The sequence below is a fragment of the Puma concolor genome, chromosome C1 (genome assembly GCF_028749965.1).
Source record: "Puma concolor isolate L17-30 chromosome C1, mPumCon1.1.hap2, whole genome shotgun sequence".
NCBI classification, from domain to species: Eukaryota; Metazoa; Chordata; class Mammalia; order Carnivora; family Felidae; genus Puma; species Puma concolor.
The window spans coordinates 25,125,832-25,152,951 of NC_141674.1; the positions used below are offsets into that span (position 1 = coordinate 25,125,832).

General features: G+C 51.5%; 2 protein-coding genes and 2 long non-coding RNA genes across 12 annotated transcripts in view; 2 read left to right on the forward strand and 2 right to left on the reverse strand.

The window, feature by feature from the left end:
- Positions 1-2,991, forward strand: part of AZIN2 (antizyme inhibitor 2) — a 33,436-nt gene extending 30,445 nt beyond the window's left edge. For all 7 annotated transcript variants that reach the window (XM_086716365.1, XM_086716364.1, XM_086716366.1 and 4 more), the window contains one exon: positions 2,631-2,991. In XM_086716365.1, the coding sequence (XP_086572491.1) occupies positions 2,631-2,769 (139 nt within the window). In that variant the 3' untranslated portion in view covers positions 2,770-2,991. The remainder of the gene's footprint in view (positions 1-2,630) is intronic.
- LOC147577904 (uncharacterized) lies at positions 59-9,347 on the reverse strand. The gene is made up of 3 exons (XR_015254595.1): positions 8,845-9,347; positions 803-5,439; positions 59-198 (listed from the first exon to the last, which is right to left on the reverse strand). It is a non-coding gene; the product is annotated as an uncharacterized LOC147577904 (long non-coding RNA).
- An 11,852-nt stretch (positions 9,348-21,199) lies between these two features.
- The window catches only part of TRIM62 (tripartite motif containing 62), a 31,562-nt gene continuing 25,641 nt past the window's right edge, over positions 21,200-27,120 (reverse strand). For all 3 annotated transcript variants that reach the window (XM_086716369.1, XM_025935339.2, XM_025935340.2), the window contains one exon: positions 21,200-23,504. In XM_086716369.1, coding sequence (XP_086572495.1) covers positions 22,954-23,504 — 551 coding nt within the window. In that variant the 3' untranslated portion in view covers positions 21,200-22,953. The remainder of the gene's footprint in view (positions 23,505-27,120) is intronic.
- Positions 22,287-26,094, forward strand: LOC147577905 (uncharacterized). The gene is made up of 2 exons (XR_015254593.1): positions 22,287-22,369; positions 25,563-26,094. It is a non-coding gene; the product is annotated as an uncharacterized LOC147577905 (long non-coding RNA).

A 27,120-nucleotide genomic window follows, 5' to 3' on the forward strand; every position in this document is an offset into this window, starting at 1 on the left:
GTAAGGGGGCCCTGAGAAGGGGGTCGGGGAGGAGAAGGGAACAGGTAGGGAAAGGGGGTAAATCTGAGAATTGAGACTGGCTTGCATGTAATCCAGCTTGACAAGTAGCTCTTGGCTGCTGATTCCAAGTGAGGCCTGCACTTGGCACCTTGCCATGGCCATGAATGAGATGGAGCCTCCCCTGAGGAGCTCAGCACCCTGTGAGAGACACAGGTAGACAGGCACTCCTCATAATACCGGGGGGGCGAGGCTGGGCTGTGGAACCTGAGAACCCTCCCTGATGCCCAGACCGACTTCCCCAAAGGAAAGAAGATGGTAAATGAATGGGAGTTAGCCAGCAGGAGGCAGTAGGGGGCTCCAGGCAGAAGGAACAGGGAGTGAGCATGCTGCCTTCAAGAAACTGAGGCTGGCTGTGGCTGGAGAGGGAGCAGGGCTGGATCTGGGAAGGGCCTTGAAAGCCGAGTGAAAGGCTTTGAGCAGTGCAAAGCATGGACTGATTTGAAGCAGGGGAGTGACGTGGTCAGGTTTGGATTTTAGAAAGACCACGGTGGCTACTCGGGGGGGAATAAGGGAGGACAAGGGCAGATGTGGACTGAGCAGACCAGTTGGGTGGCTGCTCTGTGGCCCGGGAACGACTTGCCTGCTGGCCGAGCCTCACAGGAAATGCACACACTAGCCCTGCTTGCCTCACCGGGCCAGTGCTGGGATTCAGGGTGGCAAGGGGGGCACAAGGCAGACAGAAGTCACGTTTGTTGAGCCTGTCAGGCCTTAGGTCAGGAATCATATGATTATTTCCTCTCACCTGCACACAACTCTGCAGGATCCGTGCTATCACAGAGAGTTTTGGTCAGTGGTGAAGAGCCCCCTTTCGGGGCTGGGAGATGCCTGGGGAGGCAGGAGCAGTTGGGGGGACTTCCATGTTGGGCCTCAGGAGTGAGTGCTGCCTGTGTCCTGGGGGACACACTAGATGCTTGAGGGACCCCCTCCCCCCAACAATGTAGCAACCCCCGCTTGATGGGGCGCAGCATCAAAGTCACATTTCATTCATCCAGTCAACAGTCCTTGGTTGTACCTCCTCCCCGCAAGGACACAGGATGGACTGATGCAGCCATTGTGACCTCAGGGATATTGTGACAAGGCCTGAAACAAACTTAAAAAATCTACCACACAGGCCTCCTTATCCCATCCCAGCTCCACCTTAAGCAAACAGAGGAGGTTGTGGGGAGTCAGTTTCTTCATTACTAGAAACAAAAAATTTTGATGTATTAAAACGACCATGCTGAAAAATTCCCCATATCAAAGAAATCCCGGCAAAACATCCTGCTTTCAAGCCTGGCTCTGTGCTGGGCCCTGGGGGGAAAAGAGCACCTCAGACAGCATGGTGACCTGCACACGTGGACACTGGCACAGAGGGCAGAAAGGTACTGGGGAGTGAGAGACGGCAGCCTGGGGAGGGGTGGTCAGGGCTGATGGGTACGGAGGAGGCAGCCAGGCGCAGGAAAGCTGAAAGGGAGCAGTCTGGGCCGAGAGATGTGGGGGCTTGAGTCCAGTCCATTCACAGAGCTGCAAGTAGTTGTGCCTGACTGGAGTGGCCTGTGCGGAAGACTGGATGGAGGAGGGCCTTGCAGGTCCAGGTTGGACTTGATCTTGAAGGCAGTAGAGAGCCACTGATACTTTTTAAGAAACTGGGCCAATTCATTTCGAGCGATGAGGAGACAGACAGAGGGTGCTTGGCCTGGGGAGCCTTCCGCCAGAAGGGAACAGCCTGATCACCAACTGCACACATCAGCAAAGAGGGAGGCCCTCCTGCAGGTGGGAGACTGGGCTGAGCAGCGTCTGAGAGCAAACAGAAGCTGCTGATGACTCAAGGACAGGAATTTGCCTCCTGGAAAGACGAACCTGGGCCTGAATCGTGTGGTGGCAGGAGCAGAGCAGGGAGGCCGTGTAGCCCCGGCTAGAGATGGTGGCAGCACTGGGAATGGAGAGAGATGGGTGCCTGTGAGGGAATTCTGGAGCTGGGTTTGGCAGGGATGGACTGGGTGTGAGAACAAGATTCCCAACTTGTGGCTGAGCAGCTGGTCAGATGGTAGAGCCATTTATCAACCTGGGTAGGTAGGTTCGTAGGGATTTTGAGAGGGGGCAGGAGATGATTTTATTCTTTAAAGTCCTAAGCCTGGGCTATAAAGATTGTGGGATTTAGATGGAAACAGTTGGGTTGAATCCTAGTTTTACCACCTTCTAAGGACGTGACCTTGTGCAGGTCACTTCTCTCTGGGTCTCAACTTCCTTACCGGTAAAATGGGGATAATAATGCTGCGCTTATATGATTTGGGGGAGGATACAATTAGACACTGTAAGTAAAGTGCCTGGCACAACGTCTGGCATATAGTGTGAGTGCTCAATAAATGTGGGTTCCTCTCCCCTTACTGTGGAGGTGGACCATAGGGGAGAATAGAGCGGTGCGGGGACAGTTCAGCAGACCTGCCCCACGCCTGCCCTAGGCTGGGCTCTGGGGCCCATGTGGGAACCCTATACCGAGGGAGCTGGGTCTTCTGGTGCAGGGGCCTTCAGGAGCCCCTGGCCTGTGGGCCCCGTGCTGGCTGCCTCCAGTGCCCCTCTCTTGCCTGCAGGGAAGCCCTTCGAGGGCAGCTGCTGCCTGCAGAACAGGACGAGGACACCGAGGGCATGTGCAAGCCTCTGTCCTGTGGCTGGGAGATCACAGACACCTTGTGCGTGGGCCCTGTCTTCACGCCGGCGAGCATCATGTGAGCGGACCCCGTTCCCCCCCCACCCCTGGAGAACTCTAGCGGGGCCGCAGAGATGCCTCTGGGAGACTTGGGGAAGGCAGCGAGCAGGGGCACCCTTTGGCCAGGACTCTGGTGCTCACTCTGCTGCCTCCCATGCCCCACCTGTAGTGTTTCTGCCCTGTAAATAGGACCAGTCTTACACTCACTGTAGTTCAAGTATGCAACATAAATCCTGTCCCTTCCAGTTGTGTCTGACTCCTCTGCAGCGCAAGGGGCCTGGTCAGCCAGGTGTGGGGGTGTTCTTGGGGGTCTCCCTTGGTCTCCTTCCTACTTTGTAAATATGAAGCAAATAAATATTTAGGTTTTTTTTTTTTTTTTTTTTTTTTTTTTTTTTTTTAATACTTCAGTGGAATCTAGCAGTTCAATTCACAAAGCAGCCTGGGCTAGGCCAGGGCCTAGCCCACCCTACACTGATGACCCCATGCCCTCTGCTTCAGTCCTGACCTGGCTGCAGTCTCTCCCACTGGCACCCAGCTTCTCTGACTCATCTCCTTCCTCTGCATAGGCTGCGATGCCTGGTGTCATGAGGAAGAGTGAGCTGTTAGGGTTGAGGTAGGGGTCAGAGCTGCCTGCCACCCTTCAGCCCTAGAGCTGCATCTCCTGACTGGTGAGGGGCCTCGATGTGAACCCAATACCCAGCCTAAGGCCTGGCCCAACACAGGGGCAACTGAATATCTGACACGGCTCTGGAAATACATACCAAAGATAAAGAGCAAAGAGATGGGTGTTTGAGAGGTCTTGAGGAGACCTGCACGCTTACTCCCCTTGCAGGTCTGCGAGGCAGTAGGATTAATACAAATACATGGAGGTTGGTGTCACTTACTCAGGCAGTAACTGCTGTAACAGGGTGGCCCCGGGGCACTGCCACATCCAGTGCCAGGGGCCCTGAGACTGACGTCTTCTCGACTGGAAGTCTATCATCAGGATAAAGCCTCCTTCACACTGCTAGGGTCCCAGGCTATGCACCTGGGGTATGTGAGTTGCTTAGCAAAGGAGTTCAGATTTAGAGTTCCCCTCGCTGCTACAGGGGAGTCAAAAGATTTTTCTTCTGCAATTAAAAACCATTAAAATGTAATTCACGTGCCTTGAAATCCACCCTTTCAAAGCACGGAATTCAGTGGTTTTTAGTATAATTCACGGAGTTTGTACAACCATCACTACTGTCCGATCCCAGAACATGTATATTACCTCAAAAAGGAACCCTGTGCTCATCAGCATTCACTCCTCTTTTTCCCCTTCCCCAGCCCCTGGCAGTCACTCATCTACTTTCCATCCCCATGGATTTGTCTGTTCCAGACATATTAATAATGTTTTTATACCTTCACTTGAGCTTCTCTCTGGGTAAGCCTGGTATGTGGGTTGTTGTTGTTTTTTTCCTCCCCCACACCGCCAAGCAATTCTCTGACACCAGCTGGGTATCCCACAGTCCAATTCAATTCTGACACTATCTGCTTAGAGATCACTTCAGATCCCATAGGTTGAGGGCTCAGTCCTAGAAGACTTCCTCACTGCCCCCGCCCCACCCCACTTCAGATACCAATCGCCAAGTCCAGGCTGTGCCTTGTGTTTGGACCAACAGGCTGTAGATTGGAGATCCCAATGACTCTCTTCCTTGGGTTCAATTAATTTTCTAGGATGGGTCACAGAACTCAGGGAAACACTTTACTTCCTATATTCCTGGTTTATTGTGAAAGGATGTAACTCAGGAATGGCCAGAGGAAGAGCTGCACAGGGCAAGGTGTGGAGAAAGCGTGCACCTCCCTCCCAGCACCTCCATGTCGCACCAGCCTGGAGGCTCTCCAAACCCTGTCCTTTGGGTTTTTATGGAGGCTTCATTACCTACACGGGACTGATGAAATCATTGGCCACCGGTGATTGAACTCAATCTCCAGCCTCCTCCCCTCCCCAGAGTTTGAGGGTAGGATATAACAAAAGACACCTTTGTCACTCTCATCGCTTAGGAAATTCCAAAGATTTTTAGGATCTCTGTGCCAGGAATGGGGGTGAAAACAAAATGTACATTTATTATTGTAAGTCGTAATATCATATCTCGTCATCCTGTCTCAGCATCTCAGCCAGTCCTGGGTCCTGCGTGTGGCTCTGAGGTCATCTAATGAGGCAGTGTGTTCTGAGTGAACTGGGTGCTTGTCAAAAGCAGAGATATCTTTTCCAGGCTTGGCCTACTTTTTGATACTTTGACACTAAATAGGCTGACAGGACACCAAGAGATTCAGAGACCAATCAGAAAGGGTCACTCTACTGCCCCTTAGTTATTCACCCACGACCAGGTTTTACATATTACCGTGCTGGGCTCAGCCCTCGTCTATGAGGCCATTTCTGAGACTTCTGTTTTGATGCCCAAGCAGACCTGGGCCCACTCCTGCTTTTTTGGAGGAAAGGGAAGGAGAGGGCAAACATAGGTTCTTCTGCTGGAAGCGGGTGTCTGCTTCCAAGGGCAGCAGATGCCCTGCTAAGACCGCTGGCTGCAGTGAGATCTAGGCCTAACTCATTACCTTGTCTGAGGCAGGTTCACTGGGGAGATGCGTCTGTGGCTTTTAAAGTGACAGCAGCTGGCAGGGAGTTTGAACAGATTTCTCACTGGAGCCTTCCAAAAGGTTTCATGTTCCATTTGCTGCAAGAAATGTGTGAAACTTACTTTTCTGAGAAAGCTATACAGAGAAGTTGATGTGACTTACTTGGTAATAAACAGTCATTTCTTTTCAGTTGTTTTTGTCATTTCCATCTTTTTTTGTGTGTGAAAAGTATTAAACACGTGGAGAATGTTGAGGGCCTTTCAGGCCTGTACAGGGGAATTTGACTGGGGTCTCCTGGAGCCTGGGCTGCACAGGCATTTGCCTCCTTTGAGTGCCTCCCTAAGCAAGCCACTGGCAGTGAAACTGCGTGCCATGCTGGCTGCCCCAGAGGTCACTTTCCTGGTGGCCTCTCCCAATCCCATCCTGCCCTGGGACCTCACCTAAGGGACACCCTCCTCTCAACACCTCCCCATAATCCATCTGTGCCTCCTCCCGTGGGCTTACTAGCTCACTTACTTACTCCGGGAGCTTAACAGACCTGCTACTGCCACTCCTGGAACAAGCTGTCACCTCTCACCCAGGGACTGGCCCCCTCCTTCCCCTCCACTGTCCACTCTACTCAGCACTGGATCCAGTCACCCGATTCCCATTTCATCAAGAATAACATTTAAAGTCCTTGTCCAATTTCTTCTCGGGCTCCCTTTCCTCCCTTACTCACTACTCCCCAGACATACTGGCCCCTCTATTCCTCAAACACTCCACGCATGGCACCCATGCTGGGCCTGCATTTACTGCCCCCTCTCTCTGAAATGACCTTTCCGGGTTATCTGTGGGGCTCACTCCATTCAGGTTCTACTCAAATGTTTTCCCCAGGCAAGGGCTTCTCTGATGACTCTTTGGAAAAGGCACTTTCCAGGCTCTCTCTTCTCCCTTAACTGGTTTTATTCTTCACAGTACCTATCAGCACTCGACACACTCCCTTACATGTTTGTCTGTGCATCATCTGTCAGCTCCTCCAGAATGTGAGCTTGGCAAGAACTTTTATTTTTTTTCACTGCTAGGTCTTCATTACTTAGAACTAGGTGCTCAAAAAGTGTATGTCATATGGACAAGTGAATAAACATAGCACCTTGACCTGTCTGAATATGTTTCCTCATTTGTAAAATGCGGCTGCCAAATTGCCCTCAAAGGGTTACTGTGAGGATTAAGTAAGAAAATGGTATAAAGCACCCAGCTCAGGGCCTGGCACATCATTAGGTGCTCAGTAAATGATGTTGAAAGGAAATTCCTTGAGTATTTACTGTGGCCATGCCCTGCAGTAGACTCTGGGGATGCAGAGGAGTCCTCACGGAACTCACAGGGCAGTGTGGTCATAGAGAAGCCTGAATGAGAGTAAGGAGTCTGATCTTAATTCTGTAGGCCGTAGGGAGCCCCACATGATTCTGGAACAGAAGCATGACAGGACCTTGGAAAAGATAATTGAAAGTATATTCAAAAGATCAGAGGAAAGAGACCTGGTGGGCTGGTGGTAGCATGCACTTCCTTCCCCCGACAGCCTGGTTAAGGGCCCAGCCAGGGAGCCTTACAGAGGTCCAAGGGACACAGTTGTCACCTCTGTCTACCCTTGTCCTAGAGGGAAACTGTGGCTCTCTGGGTGTCATCCCTCCCCTTGGAAACAGACCTGCCCAGGCCAGCTCATTCCAGCTATAAAGGGACCACAAGGAAGGCAACAGGATGGAAGTTCCCACTCAATACTCTGCTCCATTTTATTTTTTTTTCAACGTTTATTTATTTTTGGGACAGAGAGAGACAGAGCATGAACGGGGGAGGGGCAGAGAGAGAGGGAGACACAGAATCTGAAACAGGCTCCAGGCTCTGAGCCATCAGCCCAGAGCCTGACGCGGGGCTCGAACTCACGGACCGCGAGATCGTGACCTGGCTGAAGTCGGACGCTTAACCGACTGCGCCACCCAGGCGCCCCATCTGCTCCATTTTAAATTCTCTTCCTGGCACCTCTGGAGCGAGCAGCTAAACCTGTATAAATTCAACCAGCAAAATGATTCGATGCAGCTTCCTAGCAGTCAGAGGTATCTTTCTGAAATCTGAATCTGATCTGGTCAGTCCTCTGTTGAAATCCCTCAGTCAATCCCCACTGTGATGCCAATAAAAGCAAAATTGGCTGAGATCTCTGCCTACCTCACCAATCTCATCTGCCACTCTGCTTTCACCACGCTCCGGCCTACTGGCCTCTTTTTAGTTCCTCACAATTACAGGGTTCTTTCCTGCCTCCAGGCCTTTGCCCTTGCTGTTCCTTCTGCTTCTCCTGGGCTGACTCATTCTCATTTTAAAGGGTCACCTTAAATGTCACCACCTTGGAAAGGCCTTTTTGAATACCCTCTACAAAATGGCCCCCTGTCCATGTTAGGTGAGGTCACATTTTATAAGAATTAGATCCTAAAGGCATTATTTTAGGTAAACAAAACAAAACCAAAACAAAAAACAAAACAACCCCACATCAGGATTGTCCCTGAATATCCTTAGGAAGCTATCCTATTGGAGATAATACACCATTTCCTTTATTTCTGTTCCTCTGACATGCCAGGCACCATTTCTTTACAGCCCCAAAGAGCTCCATGATCTCTTTCTCCCCCTCCTTCAGGTCTTCGCTCAAATGTCACCTTCTCAGTGAAGCCTTGCTCACCACCACTCTTTAAAAACTAACATTCCCACCCCAGCATTTTGTTATCTCTTGGTACCCTTCCCCCACCCCGCCCCATAGCTCACCTTCTGACATACTATACCTTCTATTTGGAATTCGGCTCTTAAAGGCACAGATTTATTTTGTTCACTGCCCTGTCCCCAGTGCCTAGAACTGTGCCCTATACATAGCTGTTCCATAAATAACTGCTGAAAGAAGGAATCTTTCAGATCTCAGCGTAGGCACCTCTCCCTTTTCTCCTCCTCTGTGCCTTGGTTACGTACTGCTTTGTAAGCATTCATAGTATCCTCTATCTAATCATACTAAAGAGCGGTTGATCACAAGGTAATTTTTGTCTACTTTTTCTTCTTGCCAATCTGTTAACCCCACAAAGATATGGAGTATCTCTTAATTGCCAGCGTCACTTGGAGACTGGATTTGTGCCTGTAGGCTAGGTGTTTAGCGTCTTTTGAATAAACTAGTCATGGAGGGCGGGGCGGGTGGGCATCTAGCCCCTTCGGCTCAGCTCCAGAAGAGCAGCCAGGACCCTGCAGAGGGAGGGTCCTTGGGAAGGAAGGCACACACGGTGCCACAAGAGCTCTTTCTGCTCCTCCACTTAGCTAGGTGGCCTTGGCCTAGGACTGCCAGATAAACCTGAATTCAGACAAACGACGGACGCTTTTTTAGTAAACGATTATCCCGTGCAGTATTTGGGATACTCTTACAGAAAAACGTCACTTGTTTATCTGAAATTCAGCTCTAACTGGGCGTCTTGCATTGTATTTGCTAAAACTGGTAACCTTACCCTGTCTCTCTCTGGGTTTCGTTTTCCCCATCTGTGAAAGGGGGTATTTCTGGGAGACCAGCCTCGGGCGGCCCCCCAGGCGGAGGAATGCTCCCATAGGGGCTGTCCCTCCGCTGAGCCGTGTGGGAGCGCGCTGGTCTCAGGAGAGTTTCTCGCTGAGTGAATACGTGCAAGGCCCTGCCTGCAGGAGCTCGGTTTTCTCACTTAGCACCAGTCGAGGGCGGAAACGATTCCGCCAAGGCTTCACTGAACACCAAACGCACGGCTCCCAACCGCGGCGGCCGCGGATTTCCGGTGGCGTGATGTCACTTCCGTGCCAGAGAGCCTCCTAGGCTTCGAGCCCCGTGCTATCGCGCCCTCTGCCGGCCCGGAGGAGAAGCCGACTTCACCAAAGGGAAGAGAGAGCGGAGTCCATTGGTTGAAAGACGGACGCTGCTACCAGCCTCCACCAATGAAAAACCAAACCTTTGCCGTGGGCGGGGCTCCCACAGGAAAGGGGTCAGGCCGGGACGAAAGCGGCGTGGGAAGGCGGCGACCTGGTCTCGGCCGGGCTAGAAAGGCTCAAAGTAACACCGGAAGTGGGCATGTTACCCGCCCCCCCCAGCTACTTCCGCCTCGCTTTACAAAGTGGGAGGGTCCTCGAGTAAAAGGACCCGGGATCGGTAGGGTGCCGGGAGGCTTGTCTTCAAATTTCCTCTATGCCTGTCCGTTTCGTACCCGAGAGAGACACGTGATGAGTTCACGCAGAAAAACGGGCTTTGAACGAAATCTTGAGCTGGAGGCCAAAGTGATTTTACATTTTGAAAGAATAGAGTGCTTACTGTGTGCCATGCCCCGCCCTCGCCCCTCGCTCGCTTTATTTCATTTCATCCGCGCAAGCCTGTCAAGTTACTTTGACAGGTTCCGACCCCTCGCTGCCTGTGTTGTAATCCTGGTTCTGTCTGTTCTTGCCTGTTTCCTGGGGCAGGTTCACATTTTGTGCCACAGTTTCTGCGTCTGTGAAATGGCATAATTGTCCTTACCTCATACCGTTGTTCTAAGGATTAAATTAATGATCATTTAAAGCGCTTAGAACTGCACCTGACTTGCTAACCATAGCAACCGTTTAAGTTATTTCCATTTACAAGCTAGGAGACCAAGGCTTAGATAGGAAGTAGCTTGGCTAGCACAGATAGTAACTAGTGAAGTCAGGTTGGGGCCTCAGCAGCAGAGGTTCGCAGACGTTATTGTGAATCAGCTCTATTTCTGGGTCTTATATGCCACAGTTCAAATTCCTAGGAAGAGAGAATCTGAATAGATAGTTTAAATCAGGTATGTCTATTCCTGGGTCAATCCATTAAGGACTCTTTGTGAGCTGCTTGCTCTCCATTTCCTCCCTCTACCCTCCAGCCTTTATATTCCTAAAGGGCAGTCTGAGTTCTGTAACCTCTAGGAGTCAGCAAACTTTTTCTGTTAAGGGCCAGGTGGTAAGTATCTTATGCGTTACAAGCCATACTATCTCTGTTACAACTGTTCCACTCTGCTGTGTACAGCAAAAGCGATCAGAGACAATACATAAGTGAACGGATATATGACTATGTTTCAATAAAACTTTATTTGTAAAACCAGGTAGTGGGTCATATTTTGCCAACTCCTACACTGTACTTTCCGTTTTTGCCTCCTATACTATCCTCTTCCACCTTTCTTCCAGCAAGCTGCTAGTCATTCTTCAGTCCTTGGTTCAGATGCCACTTCTTGGAAATTCCCTTAACTCTCCTTCCCTGTCTGGTTAATGGCCTCTTCCCTATGCTTCCACAAACTCCTGTACCCCATCCAAGCCTTCTCATTGTCATCGTTCTGTTCCAAGCACTAGATTACTAGTCTGGATCTCATTTATCATTAAGAACCCAGCACACCTGGGTATCATTGGATGGGTGGAAGGAGCCGTGAATGTGTGGCTGGCGGACAGAGCAAATGTTTGAGATCTTAGGGCAGTGGTGAGAATTCTGGGCTTTTGTATTAGGTGTGTGAGACCCACTCCCTCTTTTTGTTGCTCCTCTGAATCCCAGAGCTCAGGCAGTGGGTAAGATAGAGGAGAGGCTCCAGGTTGGACAGGGGTTCAGGGCCCTGGCAATTTCCATGCCACCCAGGCTTTGCCTGTCAGGGGCTTAGGCCATGTTCCCCAGAAGAACCATGTAATAAGCAGAAACTCCATGACCTCAGGAAAGCAAAGGTGAGGTGGGTGTTTTAAGATATGACAAGTGGAAAATTCCAAGTACACTAAGCCTTGGATAATCTGATAAGCCAGTGCCCAGTTGGGATGAAATCAGGTATGCTCTCATCCAGTCCCTGGAGAAGGACTTCCTGCCCTTGGTGAGGTTCCCTGTGGAGACCCCCCCAGGCCAGGGAAGGGGGGTTCCCAGAGAGATAGTGGGAAGCATGTGGCCAAGGGCAGCCTTGGTCTCATAGTCACCCAGAGCCACAGTTACAGGGGCTGCAGAATGGGCTTCCTGACCTGAGGGTTTGTGAGTAATGTCCAACAGAACCTGGACAAGGGCACAGGAGACTATGAGGCCATACAACATGGTTTCTTCTCATGAGAGGATTTCTTCTCTTAAGGGTCACATATATCACACCTTTGGGCAATGCAGATTTGATAGGGCTTTTCCCGAGTGTTATGCACAAGGAGACTGAGAATAAAACAGAAATGGAAACTCCTCAGTCTTTTGGCCCTTCAGTGGCTTACCTGGGCCCCTGACGGGGACGGTGGGCTGGGGTGGGCGGCCCAAGACCACTGGGAGCATGTCTTCCATAACATGCAGCTGAAGATCAGCAGAGTGGATGAGGAGAACAGGGCTGGGACAATGATCACTGCAGCCTGCGAGCCACCCACGTGTGGCCAAAGGGAATGAGAAGTCAGGGCAGGGGTAGCAGACTGCTCCCAGGGGCAGGCAGTGCCCCTGCCCTCGGTAGCTGTGCCCACAGAATATTGGGGTCCCAGGTCTGGAGGAGACAAGAATAGACTTGGAGGCAAAGACTGAGTGGCCTTGGGCAAGGAGCCAATAGTTCCTTTCCCCCAGAGGTTTACACTTAGAAGTATATGGTACTTGGTACACGGTTGTGGACTATTAGGGGAGAGAAGCGATGTTAATAACACCACGTGCTTTATATGCCTTGTTTTATCCAACCTGACAAGCTGCCCGTGATATTCCCCCCCCACCCCCACCAGGTGGAGAAGCTGAGATGCAGAAGTTGGCTTGTCTGAGTTAGTTAGGGGCAGAGGCAGGATTTGAACCCAGGTCTGCATGCTGCCAGGTCTTCATGCTGTTGACGTGTTTCCCAACAAGAATGGGCCAGCCCAGTAAGACAACACCTGGCGCGCGACAGTCCCTCAACAAATTCTAGCTCTCACTATGTATTAATATTAGATTGACCCATTTGGCCCTCAGAGTAAGGATAGATAGTATCATTCCCATTTCTCAGACAGGAAAACTGAGGCTAAGGAGGTGAAATGTCTTGCCTCAGATCACCCAGCTGGAAAGGGGCAAGGCCAGGATTCAAACCCGGGCTGACTCCTCTTTTCTCGCGTCCGCTAAGGTGCTTAGGCAGCAGAGGAATCCAGTACTACTGCCTTAGTTTATGCAGCTGAAGAATGGGAAGGTGTCCTTGGATCTTTAAAAGGCCATCCTATGAAAAGGAGGCCATTCTTGTCTGGGGGACACAGAAGACGGAGCTAGGACCAGTGGGGACACAAGAGGACCCACATAAGGAAAGTCCTCCTGATTATTATTGTCCAGTAGTGGGATGGGCTGTGGCAGAACTAATGAGCTCCCTGCCAACAAACATACCCAGGGATGCCACGGTTTGCGAGACTGCAAGAATCACACTCTAAGGGTTCTGCCGGTGCCAGGAACAGCATGGGGGCTCTGGGTCCTGTTCCGTGGAACTGCCAGCTTGCTGTACCTGTCCTCACTGGGGCTCTTGTAGTAAAGGAGTGGGGCTGAGCAATACAGCTCTGAAACAGCCCCCAGTGCTCCCAGGAGAATTCTCACTCCTGTCTTTCTCTCTATCCTGTGCTTCAGCCTTACCAGCCTTTCAGCCTTCTTTTTGGACTCCCTGCCTCCAGCTTTGCCCTACCACATGCAAATATGACCTCACTTCTCCCCTGCTTCAAACCTTGCTGGGGCTCCTGGGTGGCTCAGTCAGTTAAGCGTGACTTCGGCTCAGGTCATGATCTCACGGTTCATGGGTCCGAACCCCATCAGAATCTGTGCTGACAGCTCGAGAGCCTGGATCCTGCTTTGGATTCTGTGTCTCCCCTTCTCTCTGCTCCTCCCCGACTCATGCTTGCGCGTGCTCTCTCTCTCTCTCGCTCGCTCTCTCTCTCAAAAATAAACATTAAAAAAAATAAAGCAAAACCTTGTCCTGGCTCCACAGTGTCCTCAGATATCTCACAGAGTGGCATGGCCCAGCCCTGCTTTCCTTTCCAGCGGCATCGCTCTGCCTCCCTGCGTCACATTCAACCCTCAGCTACATAGCCTCATTTCCGGCTACCTTGCATATGCTGTTTCCTCTTCCTGGTACACTTTGCCCATCCTGCAGTTCTTATCCTGCAGACCTCTGCTTCTCCAGCAGCCTCTTCTCTAGCCTTGCCTCTGCCCATGTGCTGTGACTCTTTGATAGAGACCTGGGATGCACCTGTCATTGCTTATCTCAGTGACAGCACCTAGTAGGCACCCTCGAGGGGTTTGTTGGGTGAATGACTGAAAGAGAGAGGGAGAGAGTGGAGAGCACAGTGGGGCTGTTTTGGAAGAAAGTAGAGAAGGAGGGGAGTCCTCTGGCTGGACCATCCCCACCCCACACGTAATGCCACCTTTTCTTTCTTCAGAACTTGCCCAAAGCAATACTTCTTTGGACTGAACTCAGGGAGGGTGGACCCAGTGTGGCCTGACCAAATATGACCTTCCTCACCTGGCCACTGCACCCCCATTCAGTTCTGGGCATTTTGACTCCAGCTCAAGGGCTTTTTCTGATTCATCAACTTCCCTTCTTGGAAACTAGCCAGTGCTGGGCAGTAGGTGGGGGTAAGCTGGACTTACCAAGCTCTGCCATGAACTTGCTGTGTCACCTTGAGGAATTCACCTTCCTTCTCTGACCTCAGTTTCCCCAACTGTAGCAAGGAAACGGATCCCTACACATATCGCAGGATGGTATGGGGATGGGAAGCTGACAAGGAGCATGGGTTTGGGAGTCACCCAGCCCTGGGTTCAAATCTGAACTCTACTGCTTAATTGGAAAATCATCTTAACTCTCTGGACTTAGTGTTCTTATCTGTAAAATGGGGATAAAAGTAGTACCTCCTCTCAGGCTTGTCATAAGGATTAACTGAGATGACAGCTAATAATAATTACTATACTAATAATGCTTCAAACAAGGCTTGGTGCACAATTAGATTCAATAAATCATAAGGTGTGCAGGGACTTGGAGAGAAAAGAGAGCATTTGGAAACATGGCTTCGAATTGGGTTATAGAATTCCAGAGTTGGGAAAATGCCTTAGGAACCACATGGTATGTTGGTGAGGTCACTGAGATCCACCCCCACCCTCACCACCCTCCCCCCGCCTGGAGCAGAGAAGGGTCTTGCCCAAGATCACGCTCAAGTCCACAGTATTTGGCTGGAAAATTCCTGGGGCAGAGGGTGAGCCTGGGCTGGGAAGCTAGGTATTTGCTTTAGGAACCAGAAAATGTTCAAGTGGCCGAGCTCCCTCCCCACCACCCCTAGCATGGGCTTGACCCTGTTCCCTTGAGTATGGGGGAAAGCTGGCTAAAGAGCTGGCTGAAGTACAAGGGTAAGTAACATTTTTCTTGAATCCCACATGCCACCACTTGAGTCTAGAGGCCTTCCTCTGCCTCAAAGTCCACCCGAGCCCTCCCCACCCCATGATGGGAGGAGCCCAATGTTCAAGAAAGTGGTAGAGGAAAGGAACGGGGTTCTACTTACTGCACAGGAGGGTATCCGTGGAGCAGTTGCAGGGGGGCTCTGTGCCCATCAGTGGGGTGTTGGGGCCTCAGCTCAGGAGGGGTGGAGGTAGGCAGGGGCTCAGGGCATTCCCCTTTCTAAAAAGGAGGGGCAGACCAAGGTTAGATCCTGGAGCAGCTGTGGCAACAGGCTCCCTACTCAGAAAGGAGGGCAGGAAAAGCAGGCCTCCAGGGGCTCTGAGATCAGACATCCCTCTTGGTGTTAAACTGATGCGTAGAAGACTTTTGACAACCTGGAAAAATGAATACAATCTATTATAAAGTGGGGAAAACAGGCTATGGAGCAATAAGAAAGTGTGTTCTGATTCTTGTATATAAACATACTCACATGGGAAAAAAGACTGCAAATGTTATCACCCAAGCATCATCAGTGGTTATCTCTGAACAGTGGCTGATGGATGATTTTTCCTTTTTGTGTCTTGACTGTATTTTCTAAATTTTCTATAATGAGCACGTAATAAGAAAAAGATTTACTCAGGGTGCCTGGGTGGCTCAGTTGGTTGAGCGTCTGACTTCGGTTCAGATCATGATCTCGTGGTTTGTGGGTTCGAGGCCTGCATTGGGCTCTGTGCTGACAGCCCGGAGCCTGGAGCCTGCTTCGAATTCTTTGTCTCCCTCTCATTCTGCCCCTCCCCCCTCAAAAAATAAACATTAAAAAAATAAAAATAAAATAAACAATTTACTCAGGAAAGCGACATACTTTAAATGAGCAAGCCTTTGACCAGCAATTCCATTTGTAGGAATTTACTCCACAGAACACACAGAAACATGAAGAATGATCATATTTTCGTAAAAGAAAGCTCTAGTTTTGTTTATGCATAAGCAAAAATGCCTGGAAGGACCTGAATCAAACTGTTAACAGCTGTTGATTTCTGGGAGCCAGATGAGGGAGTTTTCTGCTTTATAGTCTTTCATTTATTTGAATTGTTAAACAATGAGGGTAAGTTATTTTGTAATTTTTTAAAAAGGCAAACAATCAAACAACATTCCTGGTCTTTGCTGGCTCTCTCTGGTTCTCCCAGTGTGGAATCTGGCTGGGATGGGGGGCGGGACAGTGGGCTCACCCTGTGGGCTCAGTTTCCATCCGAGCATCTTTAGGGAGGAGATTTCTCTGGTCTCTAAGATTGCCCCCCAACTTGGAGCTGGGGTGGCTTCAAGATCCAGCTTTGGCACTAGCCAGTTCCGGCCAGCAAGCATTTCTTGAGCCTGTCTCTGCACCCAGTGGGCAGAGCTGGGGTATGTGATCCCTGCCTCAAGATGTTCGTGATGGTGGGAGATTGAGTTCTTCTAGGTCTGAAAGCCTGGGAGAGCTGCACCTTGGGTGGATGAAGGACGAATACGATTTCCACAGGAAGAAAAAGGAGGGAAAGGGCATTCCAGGCAGGGGGATGAGTGTGACAGAAGCAGAGGTGTTAAGGACCAAAGCATGCTTAACATGCTCCACTTGGGACCCTAATATTCTGAGTGTTCTCCTTCCACCATTAGTATGCAGTCTTTCTCTCTTCCACAGGCAGCCCCTGGAAATGGAAAAGCCATGTCATGGCCAGCACCCTGTGTAGGGGTGTTGGGGACAGGGAGTGATGCCTGAAGGCTGGGCCAAAAGCAGCGCTTGCATTGGCCAGGTACACGGGGGCCACTGCCACTGCTAGCCAGCTCTGTGCCCATCCAGTAACAGCTGCTCTCGTGCTGCCCGAATAGAGTCATTTTAAGAAAGCCCCCTCTTTCTTTCTACTGTCCCTATAAACTTTTGCCTACCTGCTTGGTGTGGTCCCTGAAATCCCACCTCTGGCTACTCTTTCAGGAGTGGCTCTATTATGAATGCACAGAGGATGGGAAGGGGGCAGCATCTCGAACCATAAGCCGGTTATCCTGAGGAGCACAGGAGGGTGTGTTTTGATGGAGGAAGGAGCGTGACAGAGGAAGAGGGAGGGTGAAGGGGTGGGCAATGTGGGGCAATTTCCCCGAGACAGCCTCAGGCTGGAACCTTAGAACTCGAGTTTGCCCCATCACCCAGGGCTACCCATCCCTTTTGTGGAACCAATGAAGAATGAACACTCTTAAGGTGGAGATGAAGGGGACTGTCCAGGGTCACTGGAGAGTCAGGGATGGAGCCAGAGTCCACTCCTGGTTTAGCAAGGCTCTCCCAGGTCTCGACCCTGCATTCCACACCTGTGAGATGCACACATGTCCAGCCAGTTCTGCTTTTTCTGGGACCTCCTGGAGCCCTTATCTGCATCTCCCTTCTCCCCGTGGCAAGAACATTGCTGCTGGGCCCCAGGACCTCATTCCTGGTTTGTAGATCTGGCAGTTTGGTGAGGGAGGGGCTTCTGCCTGGGGTTTGTGGTAGACAGAGGAAGCAGGCCCAGCGGCTCAGCCTACAGGGTGTGAGGGGGCAAAAGTCCCTTCCCTAGGAAAAAAATTCCAAAACCTCTAAATCACCAAAGTCCCAGGGCTAACTCTCGTGCCATGGAATCAGGGGACTCCCTTGGGCTATCGCCCCTGATGTCCTCACTTACTTGGAACTCCCTGTGGGTCCAGCAGCTACCCAGGTGACTTTGTTCCTACTGTGGCTGATTCTGGCTCCAGACTGTGTTGCCAGCAAAGGAGGTCCCAGGTGTAGGCAGGCACCAACTGGCTTTGCCCTGGGGAAGGGGATTAGGGTCCAGGCTAACTGTCCCTTGTTCTTGGGGAAAAGGACAGAGAAAGGCACTCCGCTTCTGGTGCCCAGGGCTGTGGGGGCCATGGCCACTCCCTTGTTCCTTCTGCTCAGGCTCCGGGTTCCCCAGGGGTGGGAGGAGGCACCAGAATCCACTGAGGGGAGATTGAAGGTTGTGTGGAAAGAGCACATGGCGGGGAGGCAGGAGGCCTGGGCCAGGCCTGGCTATGGCCCACAGGCTGGTGTCTTCTCATTTGGGTCATAGTTTTCTTCTCTGTAAAGTTGATGTCAGTGGTCTCTCAGCAGCCATCCTGTGATGCTTACTGACATGTTCAGTTGGGTTGTCTCCATCGCAGAGAGGACTTCCCAACCCTGTGACCCCTTTGTTCTCTCCTCCTCTCTGAGGGGTGCAGGTGCTGACTGAGGGTACCCCTCCACCCCTGCTGACCTTAGACATGAGATCCTTCTCTGAGCGCCTCCCTCTTCAGCCCTGCTCCAGCCCCCTTTCAGCTGGTCCTCTGTGCTCCTTTCCTTGCCTAGGTGGGGCCTTCTCAGCTGGCTGCTCTTCCTCTCCTGTGTACTGATTGGGAACCAGGACATCAGGTCTTGGCTCTGCCATGTGCTATATGCCTTTGAGCTAGGAATCAACCCTCTCTGGGCCTCAGGATCCCCCAGGCCCCATTGGCATTCAGGCTTGATCACACTCAGGACCACAGTTTTGGGGAACTCAACAGGAATTGGGCTTTGTGCCCCTGGATCCAGCCTCTTGAAAGGTCCCCCTTGTCATGACATCAAAGTAGGAAGCCCCTAGGCCTCTGGTCCAAAGTGGCAATCCTTCCCATACTTCATCTAATTCCCGGGGTGAGTGGGGGGCATTCTGAAATAGTCAGAAATATAATAGAACTGTCAAATTTGTGAAAGAAGATAAAAGACTTTTATTCTGTACCCAGTGTAAAACAAAAACAAACATACTGTCATTTCATCCAGATAAAAGGAAAAACAAAGGAAATGAACACATTTCAAAATAGAAGTATCCTTTCCTGCTATTTTTTTTTTTTTTTTTGGAGGCTATGCCTCCTTACTGCATCTCTCTTTCTTTCTATCTCTGTTTCTACTCTGTTTCCCATCACCCTTTCTTCAAGGGTGGGTCAGGATTCCCAGGGAGACAGAGTAGAATCGTGGGTGTCCCAGAGGAAGGAGAAATAACCCACTCCCGGGTGGGCAATAATGATGATTCAGCACCTTGGCCAGCACCCACTACTCCCCCCACCCCCCACCCCCCAACCAACCCCACTCCTCTCCAAGCCCCCTTCATTTAAGCCTGTGACATGGCCCTTTGCAGCTGACCTCCTAGTGAAGTGTTTGGGGATGGTGAACAGAGAGAGGAAGCCGGGAATGCTGCCCAGGTGTGAGCTGTCAGCCTCCGGGGACGACCTCTCTGGCTGAGCTCTGTGCTGCCAAGAGACGTCATCTCTGTTGTTTTCTGTTCCTGCTGCCACCCCAGAGAGAAAGACCCAGAGCGAATGGCCTTGTTAGGTTCTGACTAGGACAAACCCTGCATTAGGCTTACAGAACCCTAGCCAATCAGAGCCAGAACCTTGGCAATCAATTAACTAGATTCCTAGTCCCTCCCCAATAGAGATGGGGAAACTGAGGCCCAAGGAGAGAGAGAAGGACCTGCTTAGGGTCACCTAGTGCCTTCTTGAGTCTACCCCTGGCCCTGAGAGACACATGAGGCTTGGTTTGAAGTTGAGGCTTGACTCACAATTGCACAAATGCACAATGGAATGGAGCCAGGGTTAAAGTCCCGCTTTGAACCCCAAGGGAGATCACAGTTTTGGTGTCCCCTGACTGTCACTGAAGTGGTCCTCAAAGTTGAGAAGCATTTCCCAGGAGGTCCAGAGAAGAGTTTGGCTTTAGCTTTGGATGGGCCTGGGTCTGTTTCCAGCTCTGTTGAGTACTGGCTGTGGATCCCCTGGGAGGTAATGTTTCTCCACCAAACACTCAGATAATGATACCAACCTCATGGGCTTGTCTTGATATTAGATAAGTACCAGAACTTTGCCTGGGATCAGATAGGAATACTGTCCTCCTATCAGTTCTCTCCTGCTCTGGGTAAGACCTTTGTTGATCCCTCCTTCCTCCCCAATGCTGAGATGCCTTTGCCTCCCCTCTTTGCTTGCCTGTGTTAAATGGGGGATTCCTGGTAACATTCAGCTTGACAACTCCAGATTCCTCATTCATGAATTCTTTGGACCCTGAGAGACACATGAGCCTTGTCTTGAAGTTGAGGCTTGACTCACAATTGCACAAATGCACAATGGTATGGAGCCAGGGAGATGCACTGATTTCCCAGAGTCCCAAGTTAGGTGTGCAAATTAGCTCCCTACAGTTACTCCCAGACACTAGGAAATGGAGAGTAAATACCGGGAAGTGGCCACCACTTCTTGGACCTTGTGCCGAGACTGAGTAGGGGAAGGGTAAGAAGGACTGTGGAGGGGGTACTGCCTCCCCAGAAGACAGATGCACTGAGCAAAGATGGAGGGACATGGCTTTGGGGCAGCCAGTGGGGCAGGCGGGTTGGGGATACTTTAGTCTCAAAATCACCTCCCCCCAAACTGGGTGCTCTCCATCAGCCGATCAGAGACCTTTCCTTCTGCTCCTGCCAATCCCCCCAATCCTTGTTCATGGCCCTTTTTCTAGAACTCCAAGCAATTCAACAACTGGGGTGGTTCCTTCTCCTCTCTCTCCAGCTCCAGGTATAGGCGAAGATCCATCTGGAGCCTCAGGGAGCATCCAGTGTAACCCCCTTCATCTGCAGGGGAGGAGACTGAGGAAAGGGCCTTCAGGGTACAAAATGAGTCAGCACAGAACTAAGACTAGGCTCAGGACTCCTGTTCCTCAGCTGTGGGGGGCCCAGGGCTTTGCCACTTAGAGTGTACACAGCTCATCTGTCCATATGCAGGGCCCTGCCTGACTCCTGGTCAGACTCCTTCCCCATGAGCCAGAGGTAGGATGGACCTCCCTGTACACAGCAGACCTGGGGACATTTCTGGCTTAGGTAGTCCCACGCTCCACACATAAGGAGGCATAAGGAGGAAGGAGGAAGATAGACTCCTTAAGGTCAGGTGTCTTAGGGCACTGACTCCTGGAGACAGGTAGAGTGGGAGGCAGGACCTCCCTAAGTGCACTGCATTTAGCAGCTTACCAATAAATCATATGAGATGGGTGTTATTACCCTCATTTTCTCTGTGGAAAAACTGAGGCCTAGAGAGGCTAAGCCATTTCTCTAAAGTCACACAGCAATGGAGCTCGGATTCAAGGCCAGGCACTCTTATAGAATTCAAGAGACCATGGCACTGTCTCATGAGCTCCCCTCTGCTCTCAAGGCTGCCATGACCCCCTCCTCCAGGCAGACTGCCAGTCTTCCCTGACAAGTAAGTTGTGATGTGAATGCTGGCTTTAGAACTCCATTCTAATCCAAGTTCCACTGCTTCCCAGCACGGACTTGGGACTGTGGGCAAGTCATGTCTTCTCTCTGAACCTCATTTTCCACCTCTGTAAAGTGGGCATAATATTACATACCCAGTAGGTTTGCTTTGTGGATTAGCCATGTTAATACATGAATACCACCTGGGACAGAAAAGGCAGGCCTTTGTCAAAATGAATAGCACTGACCACTGACATTCTGTAACTTTAATTTAATACAAATTCATCATAACTCACAAAATGGGAAACATTTAAAATAAAAATACTGCTGGGGGGTGGCCCAGCTTCTGGTAGATGAAGGGGTGAGGTGAGAATGAGGATTCCTCCCGCTCATGGGGGACCCCAATGGGCAGCAGTTGTGAGGTGGGAGCCCCCCAAGTTCAGCTGGTCTGGCTCCTTTGGGATGAGGGTGGTCAGGGACCCCACAAGCTCAGAATCTAGGCTCCAGGACTAGAGAGCGAAGTGAAGGCTTGAGACATTCGGCCAGTGCTGCGGATAGATCCACCTCTTGGGCTCTTGCCCTCGGGCAGGGACAGGGCCATGGAGCAGGACACGTGGAGGCTCTGCTGCTTCAAAGCCAAGGCCTGGAGGTGAACTCCAGTGACAAAAACTGTGGATGGGCTTGTTCAACACCTAAACATCCTTCCGGGCCTTTTTGCATGGCTGCAGTGAGAAGAAAGAAAACTACGTTTCCCAGGCACCCTTGCCGCCAAAGTTCTGGATCTGATTTATGTTTCCCCAACAGTATCCCTCACAGAGATTTGGATTTGAGAACTAAACTGAGTGGGACAGAGGCAGGCCTCAGGACACCTATTTGCCGGCCTGTCCAGTAGTGGAGGGAACACAGTTCTGCGGTCAGCAGCTTCCTGATGCAATGGCTTCCTGCAGGTGGGAGCCGCAAGTTGTTCCTGGAAATTCAGCAAGGAGTCTGCTCCTTCAGCCCTTCCAATGATTTTGCAAATCAGGGATGTGATAATAAATGCTGTCAAATTAAACTAGCTAAAGCAGCTCTTGTTTTCTGCAACAGGATCCTAACTGAGACAGACGCCAAGCCTGATGGGAAGTCCCAGCCAGCAGCCTGTCCCAGTGCTCGCCTGAGACAACTGTTCCCCTCAGCCTCCCCACACCCTAAGCCTGGTCACAGAGGCCAGTTTGGACCCTTATTTAAGCCTCTGGGGACCTCCGTCACCCAGTGATGCGTGTCCTGCAGCTGCTTTTGGGCTACTGGGCTCTGCATCAGCCTCGCGTGCCATCATCCTGATTTTAGACCCGTGGGCTGGAGGTTGGTGGCACAGTGACCGTGACACGTGGGTTCAGTGACCGGGTGCCTCCCACAGGCCACAGCATCATCTCTACCTGAAGGTCAGTGGGAGAAACAGGAACCATAAAGCTCTTGGTCCAGAGGTAGAAGGAGAGGTGGTTCTCGGGAACCCTAGGACCAGCTACAGCCTGTGTCCACTGTGGGCTGGGATCAAGGGTCAAATGGCCCATGGTGGGGTGCCGAGCAAGTCTTAGACCTGGAAGCATAAGTGGGTTTCATGTATCTTTCAGGCTGCCAACTGCCGGCAACACTCTTGACACATCCTGAGGTCAGGGCATGTGGGCAGGAGGGAGACAGGGAGAAGCTCCCCCTCCCCGCTGCCCAGAGGATGGGGATGAGGGCTAGGCAGGGGCCGCCCTGAGGAGAAGCCATGTCACATCCTGGGACCAAAGCTGCCTCCCCATCAAGGTCAGAACTACAGGACATCAATGCTGATGGCGTTTAAGAATCATGGAGCATGACCACCAATATAGAAGGGAAATGGAGGCTGAAGGGTAAACACCCAGCCCGAGGCCTCACGGGGTGTGGGGGCTACACTGGACCGGAGTCCTGGCCTCTGTCCCCTGGGCAGAGCTCTTGCTGGTGGCCGTGGCCCAGGTGGCCCCTGTGGGCTCCCTGTGCCATCCTAGATGCGGACCGTGTTGATCCTCAATGGTTGCACGTTCTTGCCGTTGGCGTGGCTCTGCCCCGGGCTGAAGTAGGAGCAGAGCTTGCCCGGGAACTTCTCGCGGAACGTGTAGAGCCAGGACATGTCGTCGGCGTTGTAGAAGATGAGCAGGCCTTGGTCGTAGTCCAGGAACACGCCCACCTTGTCGAGCTTGTCGCGGACGTTGAGCCGCGTCCAGGGCTCGGTGCAGGCGCTGTACTGGTTGCCATCATGCATGACGATGCAGTAGAAGCCGCGGCTGGGCTGGATCTGGATGCTGCCCTTGCGGCTGGCAGCCTCGTGGGCCAGCCCGATCACCCACTGGGTCTTCTCCGCCACCACCACCTCCCAGTAGTGGACGCCGCTGCTGAAGGCCTCGGAGCCCAGCACCGACACCTCCACGTCGAAGCGCTTTGGCGAGTCCTGCAGCGGCTGTGGGTGCAGGTTGCCATAGGCCACGATGGTGCAGTCGTCGGACAGGATCAGGCGCTGGTGGGCAGTGCCCGGGTCCAGGGTCAGGGCGGCGGGCACTGCAGGGGGCGGAGGAGGGAGGAAAGATAAGTGGAGAGAAGGTTGGGGATCCACTCTGTGGTGTCTCCCCGAGGGCCAGGTTCTGGTTGGTGCCCAGGAGGCTGTGTGATGCTGAACACATGTGATGCCTGCCCTCTCTGGTCCTCAGCTTCCTCCTCTGTAAAATGGAAGCGCGATAGCTGAAGTCCTTCCAGATTTAAGCCTGGCTGCAGGGGAGCAGAAGCTGTGGCTGCTTGTTCGTTGCCAATGCCTGGGGCAAGGACATAGTGGGCACCCCACAAAAGTTTGTTGAGTAAACCATAATGAAATCCAGAATTAGGGAACTTCAGAACTGAGAGAGCTTAAAGATTATCCCAGGTGCTGGTAATCACCCTGGGACTGGGGGATGAGGAAATCTGTGGGGTGGGGTGTGGGTTTTCTCAGTAGGTGGGATCCATGCATCTAAATGCCCTGAATGAGGGGCGCCTGTTAAGCAACCGACTCCAGCTCAGGTCAGGATCTCACAGCTTGTGAGTTTGAACCCCGGGTCGGGCTCTGTGCTGACAGCTTAGAGCCTGGAGCCTGCTTTGGATTCTGTCTCTCTCTCTCTCTGCCCCTCTCCAGCTTGCATTCTGTCTCTCTCTCAAAAAGAAACATTAAAAAAATTAAAAAAAAATTTTTTTAAATGCCCTGAATGAAATGCACAGGGAAGTCCCACGACCCCTTTGCCACCCATAAATTTTCAAATGCTCAAGCAGACAATCATGTGGATGAAAAATCATTTTTATAATGACCTAAAATTACAACTTAACTCCCTTTTATGTATAAACAGGAAATCTTTTTTTAAAGTTTTTATGTTTATTTTTGATAGAGAAAGAGAGAGAGAAAGAGAGAGAGAGAGAACGTGAGCAGGGAAGGGGCAGAGAGAGACAGAGACCCAGAATCCGAAGCAGGCTACAGGCTCTGAGCTGTCAGCACAGAGCCCTACCGGGGGACTTGAACCCACAAGCCAGGAGATCATGACCCGAACTGAAGTTGGATGCTTAACCGACTGAGCCACCCAAGTACCCCAGGAAGGAAATCATTTTGTACAGTTTTAACAGACTGAGTATTACTACCATGTAAACTGAGGGGAGACTGAACTTGGTTTGTTTGGAACTTTGCTCAGAATTGTTCACTTTTCGGGAAAGTATATGTCTGAGAAAAACGCCACTGACTCATATAACCTACCTGTTGTGGACCATATGTGAGGCACAGTCGTGTTTCATCTACGGTGTGAGCACCTGACTGCTTCATTATGTTTTCCACTGTGGCTGTGAGTGAGCATGTACAGATCGGCATACACAATATTTTATTATAAATCATTTCCTTCTATTTTTCCTTTACATTGTCATCACAGTATGTATATACATACCTGTATATATACAGTTTTTCAAGTTTATATACATAGTGCAGTTGTGGAAAGGTTATTATTACCTTTGAGACATTGCAAACTATTTGTTATGAAATGTAGGTGACAGGTCTGAAAAAGCGGAAAACCATGGATTCTAGGCTGACTCTTCCACTTGACAGATGGGGAAAATGAGACCCAGGGAGGAAAGGTGACTAATCTCAGGTCACCCAGCACTCAAAGGCAGGGCGAGGACTAAGCAAGGTCATGTGCAATCCAGCCCCAGCTCTACCTGTCACAGGTCACTTCCACCACACGCAGCCCCAACACCTTCACCCAGACTGCCCCTCCACTGCCTCCTCCCTGCTTGTTGTAATCACCTCTGCATGAGGCTCAACTCCAGGGCCCATCTTGTGAGAAGCCTTCCTGGTTGCCCACAGGAAGGTGGTTGCTCCCTGGTTGCTCTTTCTTCTGAAATTCCTTAATTTTGTGTTCTGGTTATATAAGGGGTATTGTCTTCTGTGCCCACATCTTTTTGCACCATTTGCACCAGGAAGGTAAGGGCTGTGTACCACACAGATAGGCTGTCCCTTGTGCGCCCGGTGCCCAGCACAGAGACAGGCATGGTGAGCGTTTCCAGAAAGGCTCACCAAATTAAACTGACCCTTGCTTGTGTTCTCTTGGACAGGTGGCACAGGCTGGGTTATCCTGTTCTGGGCTGGCCACACTGGCTTAGCAGGTCTGGCTCTCAGAGTCTCATGAACTCTCATGTCAAGGGTTCTATTTACTCTCTCCTCCGTGACGGAGCTGAAGCCCAACCAGAAGATGGAGAACCTGGAAGTGGCCTTCCTGAGCCTGAATGACCATTTCCAGGCCAGAGCAAGACAGAGGCGAGGAAGGGTGAGGAAAAGGAATCCTGCCGCCGGTACCCAGGAGCGAACAATTTCTTCATCCTGCTCTCTGGCGGTTTTGTTATCTGGTGAAGCAGGAGCATGACTACACTTGGCTGGAGCCTTACCCCCTCCTTCTATCACCTCTGTTGGCTGCACGCATGCACAGAAATAAAACGCCTCAGTGGTGGCAACTGTCACCAACAGGGAGCAACAGCCAGTTTCTGAACTGGTGCTCCCGTTCACAAGGCCACTAACAAAGCTGACCGTTGACTTACATCAAGCTCTTTCCACGAGCTCTGTTAGGAGTAAATTTAGTTTTGCATTTTACATTCTCCTTTCCTGTTCTTTGAACTCAGAGGGATGCATGGAAACAATTAGCCCTGTGAATAGAGGGGTCAGTCAATGGAATCACAATTCTCTATCCAGGGCCATGGAAGAGGGGGAGTCAGGGGAAGGAAGACACTGGATCGGTGGACATATGTTTTACCCTGTGGTCTGAGCGGTCACAGGGCAGCCTGTCAGAACCAGAGGCTCCTGCCACATGGAATGTAGGAATTCCCACAGTGGGGTCAGGAGGTGAGAGGTGGAGGGAGGTGTAGGAAGTTATGTGTGAAGGGAGGCAAGGGAAAGAAAAATCTAATTAGACACAGATGGGCCACTCCTCCCGGCTGTGGAATGCGGGTCACACTCAGGCGTGTACAGAGGAAGGGTTAGAGCACGCACAAAGCCAAGGTGTGGGCAGCGGCAGTTCTGAGTGCCACGCGGGAGCCTGTGGTGCTCAGGATATCTAGGAGGTCAGCAACAGGCAGGAACTGTAGCTCAGGGCAGAAGGACCGTGCGACCGGGCGGGGGAGGGGCGGAGACACTAGCACACCAGATGGAGGGCTCAGCCCCAGACTCTAAAGCCTAATGTGGGGCAACGTGGGCCACTTCTAGTGCCACCGATGAGTGGGGAGGGCGCTCCAGGAGGCAGCCAAGTGGGCTCTCAGTGGTTCTGAGATTGGGCCCACAAAGATGAGCCTGCAGTGCAGAGGAAATCCTGACTGCGTAGAGTGCCAGCTCCTTGGGCGTGGAGCCTCAGCTTGGAAGCCCAGGGGACTGGGTGAGGGCAAGGCCCGCCACTCATTGGGTGGGCCTAGGGGCGGGGCCTGCTGTTCATTGGGCAGTGCTGGCAGTAGAGGCGGGACTAGGCGGGGGTGGGGCCTGATAACTGAGTGCTGGGTTCCACATCTCAGGGGCAGGGCTAGGGGCGGGGCCTGGTATTCTTATTGGCATAGGGCGTGGCCTGATTCTCAGAAGCTTTTTATACTCCAAAGGACAGGCTGGGGTCCACCTCCAGGGTCTCCCATCTCC